The sequence below is a fragment of the Acipenser ruthenus genome, chromosome 56, assembly GCF_902713425.1.
Source record: "Acipenser ruthenus chromosome 56, fAciRut3.2 maternal haplotype, whole genome shotgun sequence".
NCBI lineage: Eukaryota > Metazoa > Chordata > Actinopteri > Acipenseriformes > Acipenseridae > Acipenser > Acipenser ruthenus.
The window spans coordinates 5,079,874-5,104,786 of NC_081244.1; the positions used below are offsets into that span (position 1 = coordinate 5,079,874).

General features: G+C 42.3%; 1 protein-coding gene across 1 annotated transcript; it reads left to right on the plus strand.

Moving 5' to 3' along the window:
• The first annotated feature begins 230 nt into the window (after window positions 1-230).
• On the plus strand, window positions 231-23,535 carry nt5dc2 (5'-nucleotidase domain containing 2). Its single transcript, XM_034007211.3, has 14 exons — window positions 231-737; window positions 5,550-5,734; window positions 7,229-7,303; window positions 7,522-7,577; window positions 8,162-8,255; window positions 8,807-8,935; window positions 12,802-12,862; window positions 14,661-14,763; window positions 14,884-14,985; window positions 15,966-16,047; window positions 21,360-21,446; window positions 21,858-21,998; window positions 22,091-22,155; window positions 22,622-23,535. The coding sequence occupies exons 1-14, from the start codon at window positions 401-403 to the stop codon at window positions 22,881-22,883; spliced, it is 1,779 nt and encodes a 592-aa protein (XP_033863102.3). The 5' UTR covers window positions 231-400; the 3' UTR covers window positions 22,884-23,535.
• Window positions 23,536-24,913: the final 1,378 nt, after the last annotated feature.

Here is a 24,913-nt window from a genome sequence, read left to right on the forward strand (position 1 = left end):
GCAAATGAACCAAAGTTCAAATACCCAATCAGAATCCAAGAAGGATAGAGCTATTTACATAACAACTGGCTATTGGACAGAGGAGCTGATAAACCGGTTCCTTTAGAACCCCGCCCTGAAAATTTTCTGTCTGGTTGCGTGGTAATTATTGGAAGTTCGGTACATCGATCAACTGATCCGCGAATCTGATTGGTCTAGGGAGCTGTCGATCAGAGAGCGCCGGTCCCTTTATTTTGTGAATCTCGTGTTAAAATGTTGTTTTCCAAGCTGCAGCATCAAAGCGTTATTCTCGTTGGGGAGCGGTCGGATTGCATGTGCTCGAGTTTATAAACACAGCACTTTCAAAATTAAGTCTCAGTGCAAAGGCATTTTTTTTGCAAATAAAGAAAGAAAGAAAAAAATGGCTTGCAAAAAACTGAGCAGCCTAATGTGGCAGAAGCGGCCGCTTTGGAAGTCTGCAAAATTGCAGGCTTTTGCATGCGGTTCAGTCGCTGCAAACTCAAACGGGTTGGACGAGACAGGCAAAAAGTGCTGCAAGAAAACTGCTGGCACCACGGTACCGAACCCAGCTGCAGTCTCCGGTACGGCCCCTCCGGCTCCCCAGACCCACAGACACCAACTAGGGGGGAAAGATTCGGTCCCGGTGCCGGGAAGGTCATATTCATCCGCCGCTGCCAAAGTGGACTCCAAAACGTTCTTGTGGGCACGCTATAATGAAATGAAACGGCTTGTGCACGGTACGTGACTTTAACGTATTATTATTATTATTATTATTATTATTATTATTATTATCTGTTTTAAATTCTATTGTTTGGTTAATTGTATTATTTGCACGATTCTATTAGTACAGTAGCATGATGTACCGTTTCGCACGTTGTTTGTTCACCCAGGTGCAAACACAATTTCTAAAATATTGCTTTTATATATACACCTTGACAGAGGTATGTTGCATACGAAACGTTGGCGTCAGTGTGTTGAGAGAAGGTTTTAATGTTTTATTTCCTGCAATAAAACGATATAGACAGCCACCGACCTCTCTCCAGAACGCGCTACCTCGAGTTTGGTTTAATCCTGATTTAAATGTCGTGTGCGTTCAAAATTGGCTTGATACACCAATGGCTTGGAATACGTGTAAACTTCGCGTGCATTATATTCACTAAGTTGTTTTTGTATTTTTAAAACAAGTTGTTTGGTCAAAATGCACCATGCCACTAAACATTGTCAGTGGTACACGATGCACCCCCCACCCCCTCGCTTTTAAATAAATTAACAGCGCTGGCTGTTGTTTCACGTGTCAACACGCCCTGACTTTTTTTCTGTGTCCAAACAAGTTTTAAGATTCGTCAAGCTAGGTCTGCTGTGGGCGAGAGATGCTTTAATATTCGCGTGATTATTAATACTGTTGCGTATTGATTTCTGTACCGCAGAGCTATCGGGTACTCGGTTGTTGGGCATTGATTTTAATACATGCCGTCCTTGTGTTTTAATTATTTATTTATTTTCGCCAGGAACGATGGCGAAGCGTCTGTCGGGTCATTCATTTTTAAAATCTCGGTACCCAAAGCGAAAGGTTACCCGCAAACGTGTTTACTTCAGTTTGGAATAGGTTTTAATACTTTTAATATGCTTTTTTTATTTTCCAGGCTGGAATATCTGAGAGAAAGTTGTCCCGTGTTTTTTTTTGTTCTGCAATGCGAAAATCTGTCAAGCTAAGAAAATATCGGGGAAATGTAAACATGTGTTATAATGTTTAAAAAGTTGTATCTTTGACAGTACCCTCTACAGAAATACAATACATATACAGTACCGTGCTACAACACAGATAGTTTGTGTTTATCTTTTTACTAGATAAGCAGGTATAGCTTGATCCAGTGTAACACATTTCGAGCACAGTGTGTAATTTACCATAAGAAAGTAAGTTAAGAAAATGACTTTTACGAATGAGAAGAGGCTGTATTTGACCCAAGCTCGTTCTGTTCCTAGTAGCTGCTTTAATTGCAAAACGTGGTCAGGTTGGCAAAGGATCCCAGTGATTCTGCCTCAACAACATGACTAGGTAACCCATTCCATCCCCTCACCACTCTCTGTGTGAAGAAGTGTCTCCTTCAACAACATGACTAGGTAACCCATTCCATCCCCTCACCACTCTGTGTGAAGAAGTGTCTCCTTCAACAACATGACTAGGTAACCCATTCCATCCCCTCACCACCCTCTGTGTGAAGAAGTGTCTCCTTCAACAACATGACTAGGTAACCCATTCCATCCCCTCACCACTCTCTGTGTGAAGAAGTGTCACCTTCAACAACATGACTAGGTAACCCATTCCATCCCCTCACCACTCTCTGTGTGAAGAAGTGTCACCTTCAACAACATGACTAGGTAACCCATTCCATCCCCTCACCACTCTCTGTGTGAAGAAGTGTCTCCTTCAACAACATGACTAGGTAACCCATTCCATCCCCTCACCACTCTCTGTGTGAAGAAGTGTCTCCTTCAGCAACATGACTAGGTAACCCATTCCATCCCCTCACCACTCTCTGTGTGAAGAAGTGTCTACTTCAGCAACATGACTAGGTAACCCATTCCATCCCCTCACCACTCTCTGTGTGAAGAAGTGTCTCCTTCAACAACATGACTAGGTAACCCATTCCATCCCCTCACCACTCTCTGTGTGAAGAAGTGTCTCCTTCAACAACATGACTAGGTAACCCATTCCATCCCCTCGCCACTCTCTGTGTGAAGAAGTGTCTCCTTCAGCAACATGACTAGGTAACCCATTCCATCCCCTCACCACTCTGTGTGAGGAAGTGTCTCCTTCCCTCTGTCTTAAGTCGGTCTCCACTTAATTTCCAACTGTCCTCTAGTCCTTGTTTCTGTGTTAAATATTATTATTATTATTATTATTATTATTATTATTATTATTATTATTATTAAAACAATACTATTTCACATTTCCCAGTGTACACTTGTGGATAATTAATTTGGCGAACTGCGTTAGGTAATACTGTGTATTAATCACCCAAGTCTGTCTTCACCAGACGACAGTACTAACAGAGGAAGCAGAAACCGATTATACTTAAGAAGCAAATGAAAGTAAACCAGTTGAAAATTGTGCAAATATTTTCATGATACAGTGATAGTTGTAAGTTACAGTAGTTAAAAGGGGAACATCCTAATTGAACACATTCCTGTATTGGATTTCCTGTTTTTGCTACGAACATTTCAAAATACAAACACGTTTGAGGTTAAAAGTTTTTGCAATGCAAGTTGCGCACAATTGTCAAAACGTGTTGCATCTCTCAGGATCTCTGCGCTGTACGCAGGGAGTGTCTCACAAAATAGCATCTCTTCAGAGAAGTGCTGTGTCATCAAGCTACTCGACATCAGACTAGAGCCTGTGACTGAGTAACTAACTCAGAGGCACGTGTACTCCGAGCAAAACACAAACATGATTGCAGCTTGTGATGTGGAGAGGTGACCTTATTGTGGCAAGCATGCCTCTGCCTGAGGGAGGGAGCAGTTCAGTCTACAAGCCTCAGCCTGCCCTGGACTGGAGAGAGCACCATTTCTCTTAGGGGGTGAGGGAGGGAGGGAGCAGTTCAGTCTCCATGCCTCAAGCCTTTTGAGATGTGGAAAATTTCACTACCAACGCAATGATCTGATACACGCACAGAGCAGTTTATATATAAACTGGTAGCAAGTACATATTATTATTATTATTATTATTATTATTATTATTATTATTATTATTATTATTATTATTATTATTAATAAGTCGTTTTAGCAGACTTAGAGACTCACTAGGGGTGAACTATACATCACAACTGCTGCTGCAGAGTCACTTCCAATAGGACCTTGTTTGTTTTACATCTCATCCGAAGGACGGAGCATTAGGAGGTTAAGCGACTTGCTCAGGGTCACACACAGTGAAGTGGTTGAGCCCGGATTTGAACCTCCTGGTAACAAGCCCCTTTCTTGAACCACTGGACCACCGAGCCTACTGTAGACAGCAACTGAACTTCAATTGCTTGCTATGTATTCTACAATGCGGAAAACCAATTTTAATATGTACATGGTTAACCCAACACACTATTCAAATTTAGCAGAGAGAACAGGAGGGCAGAAATGGAAGCTGGGTGGAGTTTAGAACAGAAGGCAGGAAGCAGTTTCTTTACACAGAGAGTTATAAATGCAATGAATAGCCTACCAGGTGAAGAGGTAGGATCTGAAACACTGGGAACATCAAAAAAGACGAGAATCTGCTTTTAAATTAGTTCCCCCCAGTAGGGGAGAATGGTGCGCTAACCAGGGATGAGCCTTGATGGGCCAGATGGCCTTTTCTCATTCCCAAAACTTTTATGTTCTTAACTAAATAGTTGTGATTAACAGATATTGCAATGTTGAATGGTAACTACAGAGAGCCAGAACTAATTATCATGATTTAAAAAAAATAATACATTTTATTTTTTATTATTTAATATATTTGTTGTGGTTAGGGTTGTTAGTTTTAAAGCTAACATTAGCCATTTTTTCCCCCTAAATATGTAGGCTAACTTTTGTCAAATAGAAAGGGCAAATCTAGGTATTATATAGCATTAAGTGCAAACCAAGTTTTCATATGGTCATCATTTAAGTCTTTTGCATGTACAATTAAATGAAATACAGTCTTGTGCACAAATAAGTGTTGCAGTAAAGCACACGAATGCCATGATGAGGTATGACTTCCATTTGATATTTCTGATTTGGTTAAAAATGTTTTGAACATGTTCAGTGTTACATTTCTAAACATCAGAAAAGTAACGCCAAAGAGAAGTACTCAGGGTAACTTGATCAGCTTCCTGTTCTTGGCTGTCCTTTTCAAGTTTCCTGAACACATGCCTTGCATTAGTCAAGTCGCTGAAGGACATGGGGCTGCACACCCCCACCTCCAAGGCCAGAACATGCTCCCTGCTGGGAAGATGAATAAGCATTTCCCCACCCCCCCCAAAACATCTACCTTGTCCTGCAAGAATGAGTCAAGAAGCGTCCCCTTTCAAAGCAGTTTACCCTCATTACAGATCACTAGCATTGCAATGCTTACTAACCCTTTTTAAATTAGAATGAAACAGATCACTTCAATTAATTCTTGAAATGGAAAATCCAGTGTAATCTGTGTGTGTGTGTGTGTTGGCACGGGTGTCACGTGTATTTCTCTCCAGTGTTTAAAATCTTGACCGAGTTATACACAGAAACCAGGACCAGAGGACGCAGCTGGAAATGAAGAGAGCTGAGGAATGGATTGCCGAGTCATGATATTAATACAGAATCACAAGGATCGTTTGCTGATTTTTGAGATCAATCAGCTACTAGGAACGAATGAAAACCACCTGAAAACGTTGCAGAAAAAAAAAAAACAGCTCTTCAATTGAGTTTCAAAAGCAAGTCATTGGGTTTGTTTTACCGTTGGACTGCAATCTTCCGATCGAGCACTAACGAATCGAAGCGAATCCTCAATTGCAGCCTCGCTGTGCCGCTGTGGCTGTACTGAGGTGTGTGTGTCTCTGTTTCAGACCTGCTTCCCCCGGGCGTATGCAACCTGCTCAATCCCTCCACGATCTACGCCAACAACGAAGTCAGCCTGCATGAAGTGGACATCTACGGCTTCGACTACGACTACACCCTGGCTCTGTACTCCAACGCCCTGCACTCCATGATCTATGACACGGCCAGAGACTTCCTCATAGAGAGCTTCAAGGTAGGGCAGCGTAAACGCGGAGTGTGCTCCCCCTAAACATTGGACCGCTGTTATGCTTGTCCCAGTATCGGGTGGAGCGTTTTGGAAACTTCAACGACAAGCGATTTTCGGCTAGAAGTCTTTTTTCAATGTCTTCAATTTAATGGTTACATTTGTCATTGGATTTATTGAACCTTTTGGTATTTCTAAATTCAGCACTGTTGAGTGTTGGGTAGTTATGGGCGATAGATCCCATTTCAACAAATGTGTTGCACACCTGTAGTCTCGTCTACCTGTTGTAGTATACCCTAAAAATTGATGGCTTCAAAAATTCCCCAACGAGTTAAGTTTTAAAATATCTGAATGTATTTAATCCTAAAGAGTTCTGACATCCGTAATCCAAGTTCTGTCTAACCCACCTTCCTTCATTTTGAGTTAGCTGTGCAAATATATAACTTGTACCATATTACTATACAGAAGTTGCTCGTAAGATCAACTCTGTACCCCAGGGGTCTCCAACTCTGGTCCTGGAGAGCCCCAATCCTGCATGTTTTTTAGGTGTCTTTACATCATCAATGGCTAAAGATCTGGAACACCTGTTAATCTTGACTAATTAAGCTACCGATTGGTGCAATTAATGGAGAGCTCAGTTGAAATGAAAACCAGAAGCCCCAGTAGCTCTCCAGGACCAGGGTTCGAGGACCCCTAGAATTCAATTCTCCGTTATCAGTTGAATGCAATTTCTGCAAGTTCAAAGACACGTTTTGATATTTTGAATGTTGTGCAGGTTGACTAACTGGTAAATAATACACCCGTTTATTTTCCTTGATGAGACTAACACAGTGGATGAGACTAAGGTCGTGTAAGAAGCCCTCAGCCATGATTTTAACTGCATGTCTTACTCCTCTTACTTCAACAAAAGCCATAAATGTTTGTGGCTAGCATAATTTTCCTACTTTAGGTCCATTAGGTTGGGCCTGTGGGTGTTTGTCAAGGAGTTGTCTTATCTTAACAGTGCAAGATGCCTGAAGACATGTGGTGTTCTTAACCTCACTGCTGTGTTGTCTGATGGGAGAGGCAAACTGGATAGTTCACTTTCTTTAGTGGCAGGGGCCCCTTTCGTAAACACCTCACAATGACAGACCACAGGTTCTCACACCACCTTCCAGTGACTTTCACCAGGTCACGACCCTTACAGTGGGAGCTTCCAATTCGGAACCTAGCAGAATTCTAACATGACTTGCTTATTTTAAATGAATTGCACATGTACCCTGTTAAAGTCAGGAATTAAATTCATACGCACAACAAATCAATACCACAGGAGCAATGGGGTGTTGTAATTTGCAAACTGCTGTACCTGTTTGCATTACCCAGTCTTGCAGGAAATAACCTGCAGATCTTGGATCTCAATCCTCTTTAATTTCACGCCATCGCGCCTCTCTTTTCTTGAGCCCATGGAATGATGGTCAGGAAAGTGCTTCTTGTATTTATTGTATTTATCTGACTTCTTCACAGTACCCCAAGGGCCTCCGGGAATATGACTACGTGCCCAATTTTGCTGCCAGGGGCCTGCACTACGATATCCAAAAGGTAACCCTGTTTGGACTCTCGCCTTTTTGAAAAATGAACACCCAAGCTGTAAAGATGGGACTCTGACCGGCAGCCAGCTGGTTTATCTGGAAGGGGCACTTCACTACAAATGCTTATTTACACAGAAGACTGCTGTTAGATTCAGTAGAGGTTCCTTTTTCATAGTTTTGGTAGGAATGTGAAAAATGTAAGCTTGTTTTTTTTTTTTTTTCTTTTAGGGTTTGTTGATGAAAATTGATGCCTTTCATTACATCCAGTTGGGGACAGTTTACAGGTATGTGGTGTTCTGGGTGTGCAAGAGGCTGGAAAGGAGGTGACCAGACTAGGCTCTCCCAGTGCCTCAGCTCTAACCACACTGCTCCCCTTCCTCCCAGTCCCTCAGCTCTAACCACTAGACTGGACCACACTGCTTCCCTCCCTCCGTCCCTCAGCTCTAACCACTAGACTAGACCACACTGCTTCCCTCCCTCCCAGTCCCTCAGCTCTAACCACTAGACTAGGCCACACTGCCCCCCTCCCTCCCAGTCCCTCAGCTCTAACCACTAGACTAGACCACACTGCTTCCCTCCCTCCCAGTCCCTCAGCTCTAACCACTAGACTAAACCACACTGCTTCCCTCCCTCCCAGTCCCTCAGCTCTAACCACTAGACTAGACCACACTGCTTCCCTCCCTCCCAGTCCCTCAGCTCTAACCACTAGACTAGACCACAGTGCTTCCCTCCCTCCCAGTCCCTCAGCTCTAACCATTAGACTAGGCCACACTGCCCCCCACCCTCCCAGTCCCTCAGCTCTAACCACTAGACTAGACCACACTGCTTCCCTCTGTTCTGATGCCTTGTTCTCCTCTTCCTCACACAGGGGGCTGAAGCCGGTTCCAGATGATGAAGTCATCGAGCTGTATGGTGGGACGCACCATATCCCTCTGCACCAAGTCAGTGGCTTCTATGGCAAGGTAAGCAAAGGGGTGGGGTTGGGGCGCAACTTCAGAGCTGTAGCTGAGAGTCATGTGATGAATTCGACTGGGTGATTCTGATCTGCTTCGTTCCAGTGATTATTCAGCTGAGTTGGGGGCCCCTACCTTTCTTGTTACTCAAACTAGTCCCTGCCATCGTAGATCAAGTGAATTAAGCTGAAATACTGTGACAGGCGATATCTGCGCCAGCTTCATTTTGCAGCTCTCTCACTATGGACATGTGAACGATCCATCTACTGTCTATAAACCTGAAATTGAGTAATTTTGCTTTTTTGGAACACTCCATTCTTGGAAGTGAACTTTGGAAAATTGTCAATATAGTGCAATTGGTGATTTGATGACTCCCACATGCAGTTAATTTAAAACAGTAAGAGAAAAGGAACCCAGAGCCACAAATGGTAAAATGCATGAGACTTTTTAGAAATTGTTTCCTTAATTAAAGCACAAAGTGGTCTAACATTTTCACACACGAGTGCCTGTTGTTTCACTGATTTGATTTGCCCACCACTGTATATTTTGCTGATTTTAAGGGTCCCAAAATGAAACAGTTCATGGATATCTTCTCAATTCCCGAAATGACTCTGCTGGCTTCCGCCAACGACTTCTTCATCAGCAACAACATAGACTATGATCCTGTGCATCTTTACAAAGACGTTTCAGTGAGTATTCTGACAGCCACACTGCAGCTACAGCTGTGGCCAAGTTTTGCATCACCTAGAATTTTAGGATTGAGACATTAAAAAAAAAACATATGCAAAATGATATTGTAAGAGACTAGCTGTAATAGTAGTACAGTATTTCATGTTGGATTTCGAAATGTCACGTTTTTCCAATCGTCACTTTTCTGTTAAGTATATAGGGAGGAAAACCCCAAAGTGGTGTGTAATTCAATATGTTAACGTAACATTCAGTAGGTTTCATTTGACTTTACGAAACAAAATGAGTTCATTTTAAAGGGTGATGCAACACTTCTGGCCGTAGCTGTAACGTACAACACAGAATTGCGGTGTCCGGAAATGAGTTTGAAACTGTTTGTGTTCACAGCTGTACGTCCTTTATTATTATTATTATTATTATTATTTATTTCTTAGCAGACGCCCTTATCCAGGGCGACTTACAATTGTTACAAGATATCACATTATTTTTACATAGTTACCCATTTATACAGTTGGGTTTTTTTACTGGAGCAATCTAGGTAAAGTACCTTGCTCAAGGGTACAGCAGCAGTGTCCCCTACCAGGGATTGAACCCACGACCCTCCGGTCAAGAGTCCAGAGCCATAGCCACTACTCCACACTGTTGCCCCATTATCAGAGACCTTATTGACTGTCTTGTTTATTTACATCACCCAAATATAGTTTAGTGATCTGTAGGACAAAGACTAATTTGGGGGTTACCTAGTCATGTTGTTGAAGGAGACTCTTCTTCACACAGAGAGTGGTGAGGGGATGGAATGGGTTACCTAGTCATGTTGTTGAAGGAGACACTTCTTCACACAGAGAGTGGTGAGGGGATGGAATGGGTTACCTAGTCATGTTGCTGAAGGAGACTCTTCTTCACACAGAGAGTGGGGAGGGGATGGAATGGGTTACCTAGATATGTTGCTGAAGGAGACGCTTCACACAGAGAGTGGTGAGGGGATGGAATGGGTTACCTAGTCATGTTGTTGATGCTGAATCACTAGGATCCTTTAAGACCCGGCTTGACAAAGTTCTGAGATCAGTTGGTTATTCGGAACTGGACATGCTTAGATGCTTCACAAAATGCTGTTCTTTCACAGCCATTCCTGACCGAGGAGCTGTGAAACAATCCTGATAGACAACTTTAATCTTTGTTTTGCATCTGCAAATCCCCTGTCAACACAGTGGCTGTAGCTTTCAATCAAACTTGTCCTTAAGAATTCCAGCAGTCCTGAGACAGAAAAGCACAAGTCAGCCTTGTTTCTTTGTATCTGGGTGAAAGGGCAGCCTGTATTTTGCTTAAGCAGTGTGATGTCGCATGAGGAAGCTGGCTCGTTGTTTGAAGCTGAACCAACACAAGAAGTGGATTCCGGTGTGTCTATTTTGAGTGTAAAACAAAATAAATTCAATTAGTAAAGTTTCAACCTGAATTATTATTATTATTATTATTATTATTATTATTATTATTATTATTATTATTATTATTTTTTTTAAATGTATCACTGGTTGAATTAATTTTCCCATTGCTTTAGTTGTCTTAACTTGAATGCATTTGCATTGAGCTTAGTTAAGGGGATATCCATCGAGGATTTTAAGTTTAAACAGTTTCTGTGTGTTAAGTTTAGACTTTCTTCATTATTATTTATTTCTTAGCAGACGCCCTTATTCAGGGCGACTTAGAATTGTTACAAGATATCACATTATTTTTACATACAATTACCCATTTATACAGTTGGGTTTTTTTACTGGAGCAATCTAGGTAAAGTACCTTGCTCAAGGGTACAGCAGCAGTGTCCCCCCACCTGGGATTGAACCCACGACCCTCCGGTCAAGAGTCCAGATCCCTAACCACTACTCCACACTGCTGCCCCTATTTTTTTTTCATAAAAGCTATGAAAGATATTTTGCAGACAGATATCTGCTGTAGTATTTGGTGCTTTTACAGAAATCAAACACAAGATAACCAGAAAAAGAATTAACCACCAAAAAAAAAACTTCTTTCAACTTGGTAATACGTTTCTTTTAATATTTCTATTGAAGACTTTGAGCGACTTCTAGTGGAAATGCTCGCCATTGACTTGGTTACATTTCTTTTAGTGTTACTAAATACCGCACTGTTGTAGTACAGCCCTGTGTTGCGCTGACAGAGGGACGTCCCCTCGTCATCGTTCTTATCAGAGCTTGGCTTACGCCATCTGTGGTGTACCCAGGAAGAAAGTGAGGTCGTCTTGTATTTACAAACAGCACAGACTGCCTGGCAAATCCAGATACAGTGGCATGACCTCAGTGTTGTCAACCAGAAAAACAAACGAAAGCTACGAGCTCCATTTTGACTGCACTGAAAGAAGCGTGATAATTTTTTTTTAATACAAAACTTTTCGACTTGAAGTTTTATTCAAGGTTTCTAAAGGCTTGTAGCTGAAACGTTTGGCATTGAATTTGTTTCTATTGAAAGACGGTGAGAGGCTTCCAGTGGAAACGTTTGTCATTGACTTCATGAAGTTTCTTTTAGTATTTCTGAATTCAGAACTGTTTGTGGAGTGTTTTTAATGGTTATGGATGATATTTTCTGACTCTGAAATGCAACAGCTTGATTTGCTGTGGGCCACGGTTTGTGAAATTTATTTCCAGCGTTGCAGACAAACCGAAAGCGAATGCCATATTTGTATTTTTGGTTTGTCGTGTCTGGTTTTAAATGGTCTTTTAGAATGAACTAATATTCAGGTTTAAAAAAAAATAATAATATATCCCCTTCGGTCCCCCCTTTTTTTTTAAATTTAGACATTTTAAAAGGTTTGATTAGAGCCATCGGTATGATCAAGTTTCAACAGGGCAGCAGTGTGGAGTAGTGGTTAGGGCTCTTGACTCTTGACCGGAGGGTTGTGGGTTCAATCCCCAGTGGGGGACACTGCTGTTGTACCCTTGAGCAAGGTACTTTACCTAGATTGCTCCAGTAAAAACCCAACTGTATAAATGGGTAATTGTATGTAAAAATAATGTGATATCTGTATAATGTGAAATAATGTATAATGTGATATCTTGTAACAATTGTAAGTCGCCCTGGATAAGGGCGTCTGCTAAGAAATAAAAAATAATAAATAATAATAATAAATAATAATAACAGAACAGTATAGGGCAAAGAGATCTGTTAATGGTAGTTTAAGTATTTTATACAGCTGTGGAAAAATGTAAGTGTGGCATGCTTCAGTATTAAGGCCAGTTGTTTTTTGTTTTTTTGGACTGACCTCATTAGCAAGCTTGCAGTGTAATCACACACACACACACACACACAAAAGCAGGAATTTCAACTCTGGTAGAAGCTTGAATATTTCATCCTCACACCCTTACTCCTCATCCTGTCACTTTGCTGAAGGTGTTTACTGAGAGTCTGAACTCGCCCTTTGATGGAAAGCATTTGTGGGGGAGGGAGAAAGAAGACAACTTTGTAAAAAGGCAGACCTTTGCAATTCTTAATGAATTGTAGTTGAATCTTGGCACGTTTGCGTAATTGTATTTAAGCCAGGTAATTGATCAAGTCACAGTTCAATTATGCATTTGTCATAAGATCAATCTTGTGTTTTCAACCACTTGTGTGGTCCCATATCTTTGTTAAATGTAATCCTGGTTTTAACTACAAATGGAGTTTACAGATCAGAACACACATGCTGGTTAAGTTGGCGCTTCAGTCAAGCTGTGCAGCAAAATTGATGTAGTGCAAATTCGTTAGGCATTCAATTGTAATATCGCAGGTGGTTCATATTTTTTTTTATTCACCCAAACTAGTCCTATCACCTAACCGGTCATATCGCCTGTATTACTGATTCATTCTCTCTCTGTCTCTTAAGGACGCCATTGGGAACGTGCACATCAAGGGCTACATGTACAAGTGGATCATGCAGGATCTCGGTAAGTGAACCAAGACTTGCTAGCACTTTGAGGGAACTTTGATTTGAAGCCTTTAACCCGAACCGATACTTTAAGCACAGCTCAGAAACCAGGACCAGAGGACATAGTTGGAAATGAAGGAAACACTTCTTCACACAGTCAGTGGTGAGGGGATGGAATGGGTTACCTAGTCATGTTGTTGAAGGAGACACTTCTTCACACAGAGAGTGGTGAGGGGATGGAATGGGTTACCTAGTCATGTTGTTGAAGGAGACACTTCTTCACACAGAGAGTGGTGAGGGGATGGAATGGGTTACCTAGTCATGTTGCTGAAGGAGACTCTTCTTCACACAGAGAGTGGTGAGGGGATGGAATGGGTTTCCTAGTCATGTTGTTGAAGGAGACTCTTCTTCACACAGAGAGTGGGGAGGGGATGGAATGGGTTTCCTAGTCATGTTGTTGAAGGAGACACTTCTTCACACAGAGAGTGGTGAGGGGATGGAATGGGTTACCTAGTCATGTTGCTGAAGGAGACTCTTCTTCACACAGAGAGTGGTGAGGGGATGGAGTGGGTTACCTAGTCATGTTGTTGAAGGAGACTCTTCTTCACACAGAGAGTGGTGAGGGGATGGAATGGGTTACCTAGTCATGTTGCTGAAGGAGACTCTTCTTCACACAGAGAGCGGTGAGGGGATGGAATGGGTTTCCTAGTCATGTTGTTGAAGGAAACTCTTCTTCACACAGAGAGTGGTGAGGGGGATGGAATGGGTTACCTAGTCATGTTGTTGAAGGAGACACTTCTTCACACAGAGAGTGGTGAGGGGATGGAATGGGTTACCTAGTCATGTTGTTGAAGGAGACTCTTCTTCACACAGAGAGTGGTGAGGGGATGGAATGGGTTTCCTAGTCATGTTGTTGAAGGAGACTCTTCTTCACACAGAGAGTGGTGAGGGGATGGAATGGGTTATGACAAAGTTCTGAGATAGAAACAGGTGCGAGCGCTGATGGGCCGAGATTTTTTTTTAATTTTAGATGTCAGAACCACGTTCCTAGTAATCCTGTAGACCAGTTCATCTTGTGACTGTCCTGCCCCAATCAGTACCGTGTTTTCATACATCACAATTGCAGTAATTTTACCCTTGAAGCTTCACACATTTGGAGCCTGGACTGTTGTTTTTTTAAGCAGCTGAATAAATAAAGTCTGCTCACATGGGGTCTGAGTGATTCACATGCACAAGGGGTTGCTTTGTGAAAGCGTGTGTGCTCGCTCGCTGGACCAAGCAAGGTGTGACAGACATACAGAGAGAGAGAGAGAGAGAGAGTCTGGGTCTGGAGTCAAACAACATTGTTTTTGTCAATCTGCGGGAGATTTAAATAAACAGTGTTTACTTTACAGAGCTGAGGGGTTAACCCCTGCCCCCAATTCCTCCATGAATTGTGGGGTTCTGCACAGCCCTGATTTAATGCGGTAGCTGTAATGTTAAGTGTCTGTGTTTTCTTAGGGACTTTGTTCACATACAGGTATACAGACAGCCAGTGAGCTTTCTGTCCTTTGCTACAGAAAAATTGAAGTTTGTTATAAATAGTTTATTTACATGATTTTTTTTTATATATTGCTGTTGAAAATTAGATTCGGCTCTCTCTTTCTGTTCAAAGAGTATAAGAGCCTCCTATATTCATTTTGCAGTTGCACATGTCCATGAATGTTGCCCGAATCATCTGGCTTTTTTGACTCGGAATAAAAAACAAAAAGAAAATTGATTTGTGACACGTGAGCTCACGCTCTCTCCCTGTCTTTTTTTTTATTTTCTTCCCCCAGAGAAATACATTCTAAGAGGAGACGAGACGTACGCTGTGCTGCAGCGGCTGGTCAGCCAGGGGAAGAAACTCTTCCTCATCACAAACAGTCCCTTCAGCTTCGTGTGAGTGCAGCTCTGGGCCCATTACATAGCGAACCGATTCGTGTGCAACCGTCCCAGGACGCTTAACAAAAAAAAAATAACTGAGGGAGGTTCTAACAACACTCTCTTCTTGTATTTCAGTGACAAAGGCATGACATACATGGTTGGGAAGGAGTGGAGGGAATTCTTCGATGTTGTCATAGTGCAGGCTGACAAACCCCACTTCTTCAACGACTGTGTCAAGTGAGTAGCGCAGGGTTGCTTCTGCTGCAGAGTCTCGGCACAGGGTTCGAGAGCCCAATCCTCAACTTCACAGCGTTGCTTAAGAAGTTCGAAGGAAGTTTGCCACACACTTTCGCAGTTTCACAACAACATTAACGTCGACATTTCCTGCAAGCATGAATCAGATAGCAATGACTAATACCAACAACAATAAGAAATCCCAAACCGATAAAAGCTGTGTAGGCATGTTTTGGAAAGTCTTCAATGCTATAAACTTAAGCTCTAAAGCCCTAAAGCTGAAAAGCATATTCTCTGTGCTTTACAATGCTTCTCTGTGCTTTACAATGCTTCCCTATGCTTTACCACACCTCTCTGTGCTTTACAATGCTTCCCTATGCTTTACCAGACCTCTCTGTGCTTTACAATGCTTCCCTATGCTTTACCAGACCTCTCTGTGCTTTACAATGCTTCCCTATGCTTTACCAGACCTCTCTGTGCTTTACAATGCTTCCCTATTCTTTACCATGCCTCTCTGTGCTTTACAATGCTTCCCTATGCTTTACCAGACCTCTCTGTGCTTTGCCATGCTTTCACTGTGCTCTGTTACACTTTGCTATTTTAGTATGGGAAACATTTCTAAGGGTTCATTTAGTCGTTTTTGCCAGTGAATACATTTCAAGCAGTGTATTTAGAGTATTCAAATTTCTGTCCCAAACAAGACCTCTTAGAATGTGATGTATCAGGTAAAGCAGGGATGGCCAAAGTTGGTAGTCCACTCCTGGTCTTTGTTCCAACCCTGTTCTGAATGGTTTAAAACTATTAACCTTCCATCCAGACCCTGCAGTAGTTCATGGTGTCATGTTACCTGTTAAACCTGGAGTGGAATAGACCTCCAGGACTGGGATTGAGTAACAACCCAGTTTCTTTCCAATTTTCATTCACATTTAAATCTTAAAGCTGCAACTATTTATTTATTTATTTTTTTTTCATTTTTATTCCAGACCTTTCCGCCGTCTGGACAACAATGGTGACCTGCAGTGGGACAAAATCAGCTCTCTGGAAAAGGGTCAGATCTACAAACAGGTCAGGTCACTCACAAGGCAGTGTGGCGCGTTTGTGTTTCTGCTTCTACCTGAAATCGCCACACACTGACAATCTAACCTGAAGAGCGAGCGAGCGAGCGCCTGTAACTGTTAACCCTTCGTGGTCCATTTATTCAGCGCCTCTCAGGCACGTCTGGTCCATTTTATTTTCAAAGTTTAAAAAGTAATTTTATTCATAGTAAAACAGGTTTAAAAGGCTCTGCATATCAACAGGACACTCAGTGCTGCATCTCCAGCCCCTCTCCTTGTTCGCTGTATTTATCACATACCTCTTCATAGTCGTGCATACCGATAAATCATCTCCTGATCACTCGTTTTATCACCAAGCTCCTCAATAATGCGATCCAAGTCATTATTTTATTACTATAACATCTCAAAAAGCTCTGCAAATGTCCGTGATATCCTTTGAGCGCTGGATGCGGAAGCAGCTATCTTGTTTGTTTATGTCCATGTTATGTCTGTGGTGAAGGGACTATGTTTATTGCTCAGATCCGCCTCATCGGACCGGAAAGGAAAAATTGTAATGTCGGACCTGGTCCGACATAGGACTGCAAAGGGTTAAACACGCGATCGTGCTGAATTTAGAAATACTAAAGGAAACTTAAGTTCAGGGAATCCAGCGTCAAACTTTTATTGAATCTCATGAGTTCTACGCAACTCCCTTCTGTAAAAGCATCAATCCTATACACACAGAGGCGTTGGGCACACTGTCTCTGCATCCTAAACATAAAGGGGCAACAAAACCATATGTCCTCCATTGACACTGATCGCTCTCTCAAAACATCGTAACACAATCATCACAGTGGCTTCGAACTGCACTGATCACAAGACGATTCATCATGTAAAGAAAGCATCACAGTTCGATACACAACGAATCATTCTACCCCTACAGTTCAGTCACAGACAGTCTGCTCAACACACTTATCTGCAAATATATCTGTTCGAGAGGGGCTGTGATGACGTAAAGCCATAAGTCAAGCAGACAGATGTTTGGGGCCAATCCCTTTATCGGCGACACAGGTTTCCTGTACATATGCAGCTGGACTCCACATAAGTCAGATTTGAAGAGGCTTTTTTATTGTACTGCAAACAGGAACCCCTCTTATCCGCTTCTTGTGCTGAAGGGCCGGATCAAAGTGGCCCTTCTTGACCCCCTGCATTACTGAAGATAACTACCAAGCCTACTGTGGTGTTAGTAGTGCTTTGCCTTTTGACTTCTTTATGAGGCACCATTCAGATTCAAGAGTCATTAAGCTTAGTTGAGTATTTAAGTCTTTTGACACACTTTCTAGACTTTGATAAAATTCTACTTGGAACAGGAATTGTTGCCTTCTAGAAATGGGAGAAGAAACTAGAATTTGCCTTTTTAGTTTTTTTAGGATTGTATAATTTAGTTTGCATGAAACATAGAAGCGCTAAAGATCAATACTAAAAGATACTTGGTCAGTGACCAACGTTTTGACTATTTCGTTATTGATGTGTTCAAGATAAAATACTTCTAGACTAAACTTTTCTTTTTTAGTATTTCTGTTGAAGACACCGAGTCTGCTAGTGGAAATGTTTGCCGTTTGAATTCATTATGTTGCTTTTAGTAGTATTTTAGTTTATAAAGGATTAGACTGTCTTAAATTAGCCATTCAGCTAGATTTGAAGGAAAATCCTTGAATTCCCAAAACAAGATCATTTCTGGTTGGCTGTTGACAGTTTTCTGGTCATCTGGTCAGCTTGTTGATAAATATGTGGAGACAAGAGTTCAAAGTATTGACTGATAGTCAGAGTAAGCTGGAGAGAGAGAGGGGGGAGGGGAGGTGCTGATAAACCACAGGGATCTGGTGTCTCTGCTAACCCGATTAGACTGAGCAGATTAGATGAGGTGCCCTGTGGATGGGTGAAGGAATTCATTGACCTTCAGCATTCCTTCCAAATAGAATTACAGCTCAAACTGCTGAGCCACACTGCTTCCCTCCCTCCCCCAGTCCTGCAGTGTGGCCTAGTCTAGTGGTTAGAGCTGAGGGACTGGGAGGGAGGGAAGCAGTGTGGCCTACTCTAGTGGTTAGAGCTGAGGGACTGGGAGGGAGGGAAGCAGTGTGGTCTAGTCTAGTGGTTAGAGCTGAGGGACTGGGAGGGAGGGAAGCAGTGTGGTCTAGTCTAGTGGTTAGAGCTGAGGGACTGGGAGGGAGGGAAGCAGTGTGGTCTAGTCTAGTGGTTAGAGCTGAGGGACTGGGAGGGAGGGAAGCAGTGTGGTCTAGTCTAGTGGTTAGAGCTGAGGGACTGGGAGGGAGGGAAGCAGTGTGGTCTAGTCTAGTGGTTAGAGCTGAGGGACTGGGAGGGAGGGAAGCAGTGTGGCCTAGTCTAGTGGTTAGAGCTGAGGGACTGGGAGGGAAGCAGTGTGGCCTAGTCTAGTGGTTAGAGCTGAGGGACTGGGAGGGAGGGAAGCAGTGTGGCCTAGTCTAGTGGTTAGAGCTGAGGGACTGGGAGGGAGGGAAGCAGTGTGGCCTAGTCTAGTGGTTAGAGCTGAGGGACTGGGAGGGAGGGAAGCAGTGTGGCCTAGTCTAGTGGTTAGAGCTGAGGGACTGGGAGGGAGGGAAGCAGTGTGGTCTAGTCTAGTGGTTAGAGCTGAGGGACTGGGAGGGAGGCAGTGTGGTCTAGTCTAGTGGTTAGAGCTGAGGGACTGGGAGGGAGGGGAGCAGTGTGGTCTAGTCTAGTGGTTAGAGCTGAGGGACTGGGAGGGAGGCAGTGTGGTCTAGTATAGTGGTTAGAGCTGAGGGACTGGGAGGGAGGGGAGCAGTGTGGTCTAGTCTAGTGGTTAGAGCTGAGGGACTGGGAGGGAGGGAGGGAAGCAGTGTGGTCTAGTGTTTAGAGCTGAGGGACTGGGAGGGAGGCAGTGTGGCCTAGTCTAGTGGTTAGAGCTGAGGGATGGGAGAGAGGGAAGCAGTGTGGCCTAGTCTAGTGGTTAGAGCTGAGGGACTGGGAGGGAGGGGAGTAGTGTGGTCTAGTATAGTGGTTAGAGCTGAGGGAGGGAAGCAGAGTGGCGTGACTAAAACAAGTCCTTTATTATCAAACACATGTTAATGTCAGGTGTAGTTTATAGCCGCAATAGGAAGAGCTGTGGTTGTACATCACACTTCCTGTCAAGCCGTAAAACTGCGGCACGCTTCAGCGCTTTCATTCAGGAAGTCTCCCTGTCTGCTTCCTGTGAGGTCATAGCTGAGCGAGGCTTTTCATGAAGGCTGAGGAATGGCTTTGGTGATTTGGATAAAAACTGTCCATTGGTCATAAATAGGGCCCTGTGTTTTTCACTTGTTTTTTAACCTGTAATTTTCTCTTAGACACAAGATGTCGATATGGCTTCCAGAGAAAGCCTCGTAATGAGAAATCATTAAACAAAGTGTCCCATTATGTTTCTGTAACCATTTGAAAACGTATCGGAAGATTAATAAACAGAACGTACATGGCTACTGACATTTATAACCCCTCTCATCCCTGTGAATACCGATGGCAGGATTTTAAAAGGACATTTTTTTTTTTTCAATATTTCAGAGTGTAAATTATATGTGTAGGTTTTAATTTGCCACTTTTATGCAAATCATTTTGTAAAAAAAAATTATAAATTTCCTTTGTGTGGATCTCGACAGGCACAAATATGTATTTCGGCAATGGAACTTTTTTTTTTTTTTTTAAATTCTCGATTTTCTGGCACTGCTACCTAAATAGTGTTTTTTAGTGGTTTTGTTCTTTTGAATATAATGTAAAAAAAATAAATAGAAGCCCCTAAATTTCTTATGTTTACCTGAAAGACAAAAAACACCTCCGTTCTTGTGCTTTTTATATATTTTGCTATTAACCTTCAGTTGGTTAACCCCGTCTTTCATGGATTGACGTTAAATTTGTGAATATGAAGAAATGCTTTTTTCAGCATCCACAGAATTGCTAACAACTGACAAATATTTTCGTCTTTCCTGCTAAATTGGGAATTTAGTTATTCTGCAATTCTCCAATGTTCCGTCAAAGCAATGCCACTACCGTTTCGTTTTGCATATAGTTGATATTCCTCCATTTCTGATTAAGTGTTCAGCGTGCAGATCTAGTGCATGTCTGATTTGATGAACTATTGCTAATCTGCTACTAGTTGTTGGACACCATTGTTTAAGACACAGTACATTGAAATCTTTTCACGAAGTACAATTCTGGACAAAAGTTTAGCATCACCTAGAATTTTTTTAGGATTGAGAAATAAGATATTGCAAAGAAAGTCTACCGGAATCCATAATAGTAGTACAGTAGTATTTCATGTTGGATTTCAAAATGTCACATTTTTAATTTGTCAGTTTTTTGTTGAGCATAACATTATTCAGCAGGTTTCATGTGACTATGTGGCTTTGTTGTTTTTTTTTTTCAGCAGTCCAGTTTTTAGTTCAGCTGTAGAATCAAATGTGTTCCGCTTTTGTTTTTGAGTGACTCGGCTAAAAATGTTAATTGCTGAGGTTTTTCATCAATCACGTGATAAATATTAAGCTTTTTTTTTTTTTTTTGTTCTCCTGAGAGATGCTTTATTTAAAGAGGGAAGAAAAAAAAAACTGCTTTAACAAGTCTGGCAGTTTCAAAGACGGCCTAATTTTTGTTTGAACTTCCACTGCCAAGTGGGGGGCATCAGCTTGGTTACCATAGCGACGGCAGGATATCAAGTCCTTGTTCATGAGAGGCCCACTCTGCCTGAGCTGGTGTGTGATAATCACCCCTGATTGGTGCTTCAGTTTTTGGACAGGGAGCCAATCAGCTGGCTGTTGCTACGGCCCAAGCAGGGGTTGAAAAGAAGCATAAAATGCAGGGAGAGCTCCCCCTTGTGGTCTTAAAGGAGATATTCTAAACCTATTAACATGTCTCCTGCCCTCTCTCCTAAATCTGTGTCCTCTGGTCCTGGTTTCTGTGCTGTGCTTAAAATACTGGCTAGGTTAACTATCAACTGCCTTTTAAGATTTTAAAGACTTCAATTCCCCCTAATTCTTTATTCCAGACTAAATGGATTCAGTTCTTTCAGCCTGTGTAGCTCATTCTCTTAAACCCTGGGATTTAGTTTTGTGCACATTTAATATCCTCTATTTTAAAGTCTTGCTTCTTTGGTACTTCAAGTCCTCAACTCCCCAGTAAAGTGTCCTGTTAGATGCATCTTAGTGCACCCTCCCTGTATTCAGCATTTCGCTTGTCTTATGTATTGATGACACAAGCCTCTGCAGCCATGGCCTTCCAGACCGACTGAACTTGGGATTCTAATGTGTTTTTTTTGCTTTGCAGGGGAACCTCGTTGACTTTCTAAGGCTGACTGGATGGAGAGGATCCAAAGTGCTGTACTTTGGAGATCACCTGTACAGCGATCTAGCCGTGAGTCCCTTTTCAGAGAAGTGTTACTGCCGAACTTAAGTTAGGAACGCCTGGGGAATGGAGGGTGTTCGGAAGTGTCCCCTGCTAAATACACCCTCAGTCTTAATGCAAGGATACAGCACAGCAATGCAATACTCACATTGTTATGGATCTAAAGACTTCTATAAATGGCTGCATTTTGAAGTTACCATTGAAATTGTAACTGTAGCAGAAACCCAGATTTTTAACATCCGGAAAACCTGTCTTAATGTAGTGATTCACGCAGCTTGCTTGCTCACTCATTCAACCCCTAAAACTCTAAAAAGCTCCCAGTAAAATTGCCCGTACTTGCTTTGAAACCTGCCTCCCCTTCTGTCTGGATACATTTGTTGGTTCAGTGATTTTTGCCGTCTTCATGACTCTTCCTTCCAGGACCTTATGCTGCGTCATGGCTGGAGGACGGGCGCCATCGTGCCCGAGCTGGAAGTGGAGACCAAGGTGGTGAATACGGAGCAGTACGCCCAGAGCCTCACCTGGCTGCAGGCACTCACAGGGCTGCTGGAGCGCATGCAGGTGTGTGTGTGTGTGTGTGTGCCTCCCAGTGACACGCTGTCAGCACTGACACTGTATCCCTGACCCGCTTTCTCCCTCCTCTCTCCTCTCAGGTGCATCGGGATGTGGAGTCTCAGAAGGTTCTCCAGGACTGGCTGAAGGAGAGAGAGGAGCTCAGGTACGAAACGCCTGGAGCGTTTTTTAAAGGCAACAGGTTTTAGCAATTAGAATGACTTCTAATTGTCTGTTTACATACATACACACACACACCGTTGTCAAGGGAGTGTTTGAAAACAAATGGAAGATTTTAATGCCATGGTAATTACTCACTTAATTCTACTTAAATCTATTAATGTGTTTGATGTCATTTCCTACGTAGTTAATTATGTAACATGAAAATAAAGTCTTGTGTGAAGTCTTTTGGTTGGCAGTTGGCAAAGGTTTTGCTGACATACTTGACCTAACCCATGCATTGTTTGATACGATCATTTCCTTGACTTACATTTTCATAAGCCATTAATACAAATATGGATCACACGATGCTCTGCATGAAAACTCCTCAGATACTTAATTAAAATCCTCGAGTTTTTTATGCATATTTTCCCACAGATTTGGACCTAAACCTTTTTTCTCCTTCCCCACAGGGCTGTGACCAAGAACCTGTTCAACCCCCAGTTTGGCAGCATCTTCCGGACCTGCCACAACCCCACCTACTTTTCCAGACGTCTCTGCAGGTTCTCTGACCTCTACATGGCCTCCATCAGCTGCCTGCTGAACTACGACCTCCGCTATACCTTCTACCCACGACGCACCCCCCTGCAGCACGAGGCCCCCCTCTGGATGGACCAGCTGTGCACTGGCTGCATGAAAACTCCCTTCCTGGAGGAGATGGCTCACATCCGCTAAGAGGGAGCTGGGCACACAGACTGAGACTGAAGCTCCAGCGGAACAGCGCCGCCCTGCTGGGGACATCTCTAACTGCAAGAAACTAACACATTAGGACAGGGCTTCTGGTCTCCCTTCCAGCTGAACTCTGTTACTTAACTAAACCCTGAATTGAAATAGCTTAATTTAACCTTTTGTTGAGCTAAAAACGATTAAAGGCCTAATTTAAGAGCATTTAGTTAAATTAAGGGTTTAGTTAAGTAATTGAGAGCCCAGTTGGAATGAAAACCAGCAGACACAGGACTGGATTTGAGGTTTACAAGATTAGAAGAGAAATCCTTCATCAGTTGAGGGGTAGGGGTAAGAGAACTCGAAACTTTTTTTTGGAGGATTTATACTAAGAAACAAAACCGGATGTGTGAAAAAAAAAAAAAAAGTTTCAAAGTGGTGAAACGCAAGCTGTTGGGAATTGCAATTTTTATACCAGACTTTTAAAAGAAATGCAATTGACCAACCCTAATCTCATCCACAGGGTTTTGTATTGAGGTGGGAATGAGTACTGGCAACAGTTGGTTTTATTTTCATTTAAAACAAGTTTTAAGAATCTTTTTTTTTTTGTTTTATGAATGTCATTCAAAAAAAAAATAAAAAAAAAAAAAAAAAAAAAAAAAAAGTTTCTTGCCCACAGCACCCAAACCTCCCAGTTTTTGAGTTTGATTTTAATTTCTTTTATAAGTTGAAGTAAGCAGAATGTGTCCTGTCGGGGGGTTGACCTGTCTGTGCCGTATAGGGTTTGCATAGCTTAAACATAATAATAAACGCCCCCCTCACAAACCTGTGTTCCTTGTCCGCCCACAAAATGGGGTGAGGGACGAACTTTGAACTCTGAACTCGGAGCATCCAGTGCTTTCTTCCTGTCATGTCAAGGAAAAACAAAGGATTGAAAAAACGGATAGTGACTTACTTTTGTAGGGGAATGTCTGACATTTGAATGGTAAAAAATTTGATAAAGGTGCTAAAATAAAATAATGCTAGCAAGGCATTCGTGAATGGACAGTGGTGTCTTCATGGTCCAAAGAAATGTAGCTCACAAGTTTCTTCAATTTCCAAGTCGCTTAAAATTGCAGTGAGTTCTCTCCTTTCCCTGGATATTCTGATGGAGTCCTCTTGCTCCGGTATTGAATTTGAATCTGCCTGCAGAGTCCTAGTTTCACACGATTCACTGACCTGTGTTCAACTGAAACTCAGTTTTAATTTGTTAGAGCTTGCAACTAGGATTCTATAGACCTGGGTAATACCAGCTTCATACTGATACGCTGGAAAATGTAGAATTCAATACTGGAAGCAACCGTACCAATAAGCTACTTAATTTACACTTTGTATAACTCTAGAAGATGCCTATCTTCAATATAACTTGTATGGTATTTATCAAGAGGACCAGCCGGTCAAAACTACATAAAACGACTGTTTCTCTTGCCACATTCTGCACCAGTGTATCAAATCCTTCGCAGGCCCACTTCTGCAACAGCGCTTCAACTCGTTTTTTGTTCCAGCTGTACCCTAAATTAATTACTTGGACCAATTAAGTTTCTAATAAGCACTTTGTTGATCCAATTAAGTAATTTAGGGGACAGACCGAAAACGAGGAGGGACACCGGCCCTCCAGGACCAGGATTGGAGACCCCTGCTTTAACAGGAACGCTGTCTTCAGTATGTGGTTTAGCAGAATGACACGTGATAAATATGAACTGATATTTTTAGAGGCATAAAACAACAGATAAAGAGGAACATTTCCTTATCGGCAAACTTGGGCCTGCATAGAATTTGCATTGAAAATATAACAGCGTGACAATATCTGATACAGCTGTTCCATTAGAACTATGAAACAACTTCCATAGGAAATGTTTTTGGCTGTCGCTTGTAGGCAGATTTGCCACCCTATAGACCCTGGTCCTCTTGACTGTTGTCTTGCTAAATTTTACTCTGAAAAAACACATCGAGAAAACAAACATGATGACTTTTCAACATGATCTTGCATGTGTTTTACTCGA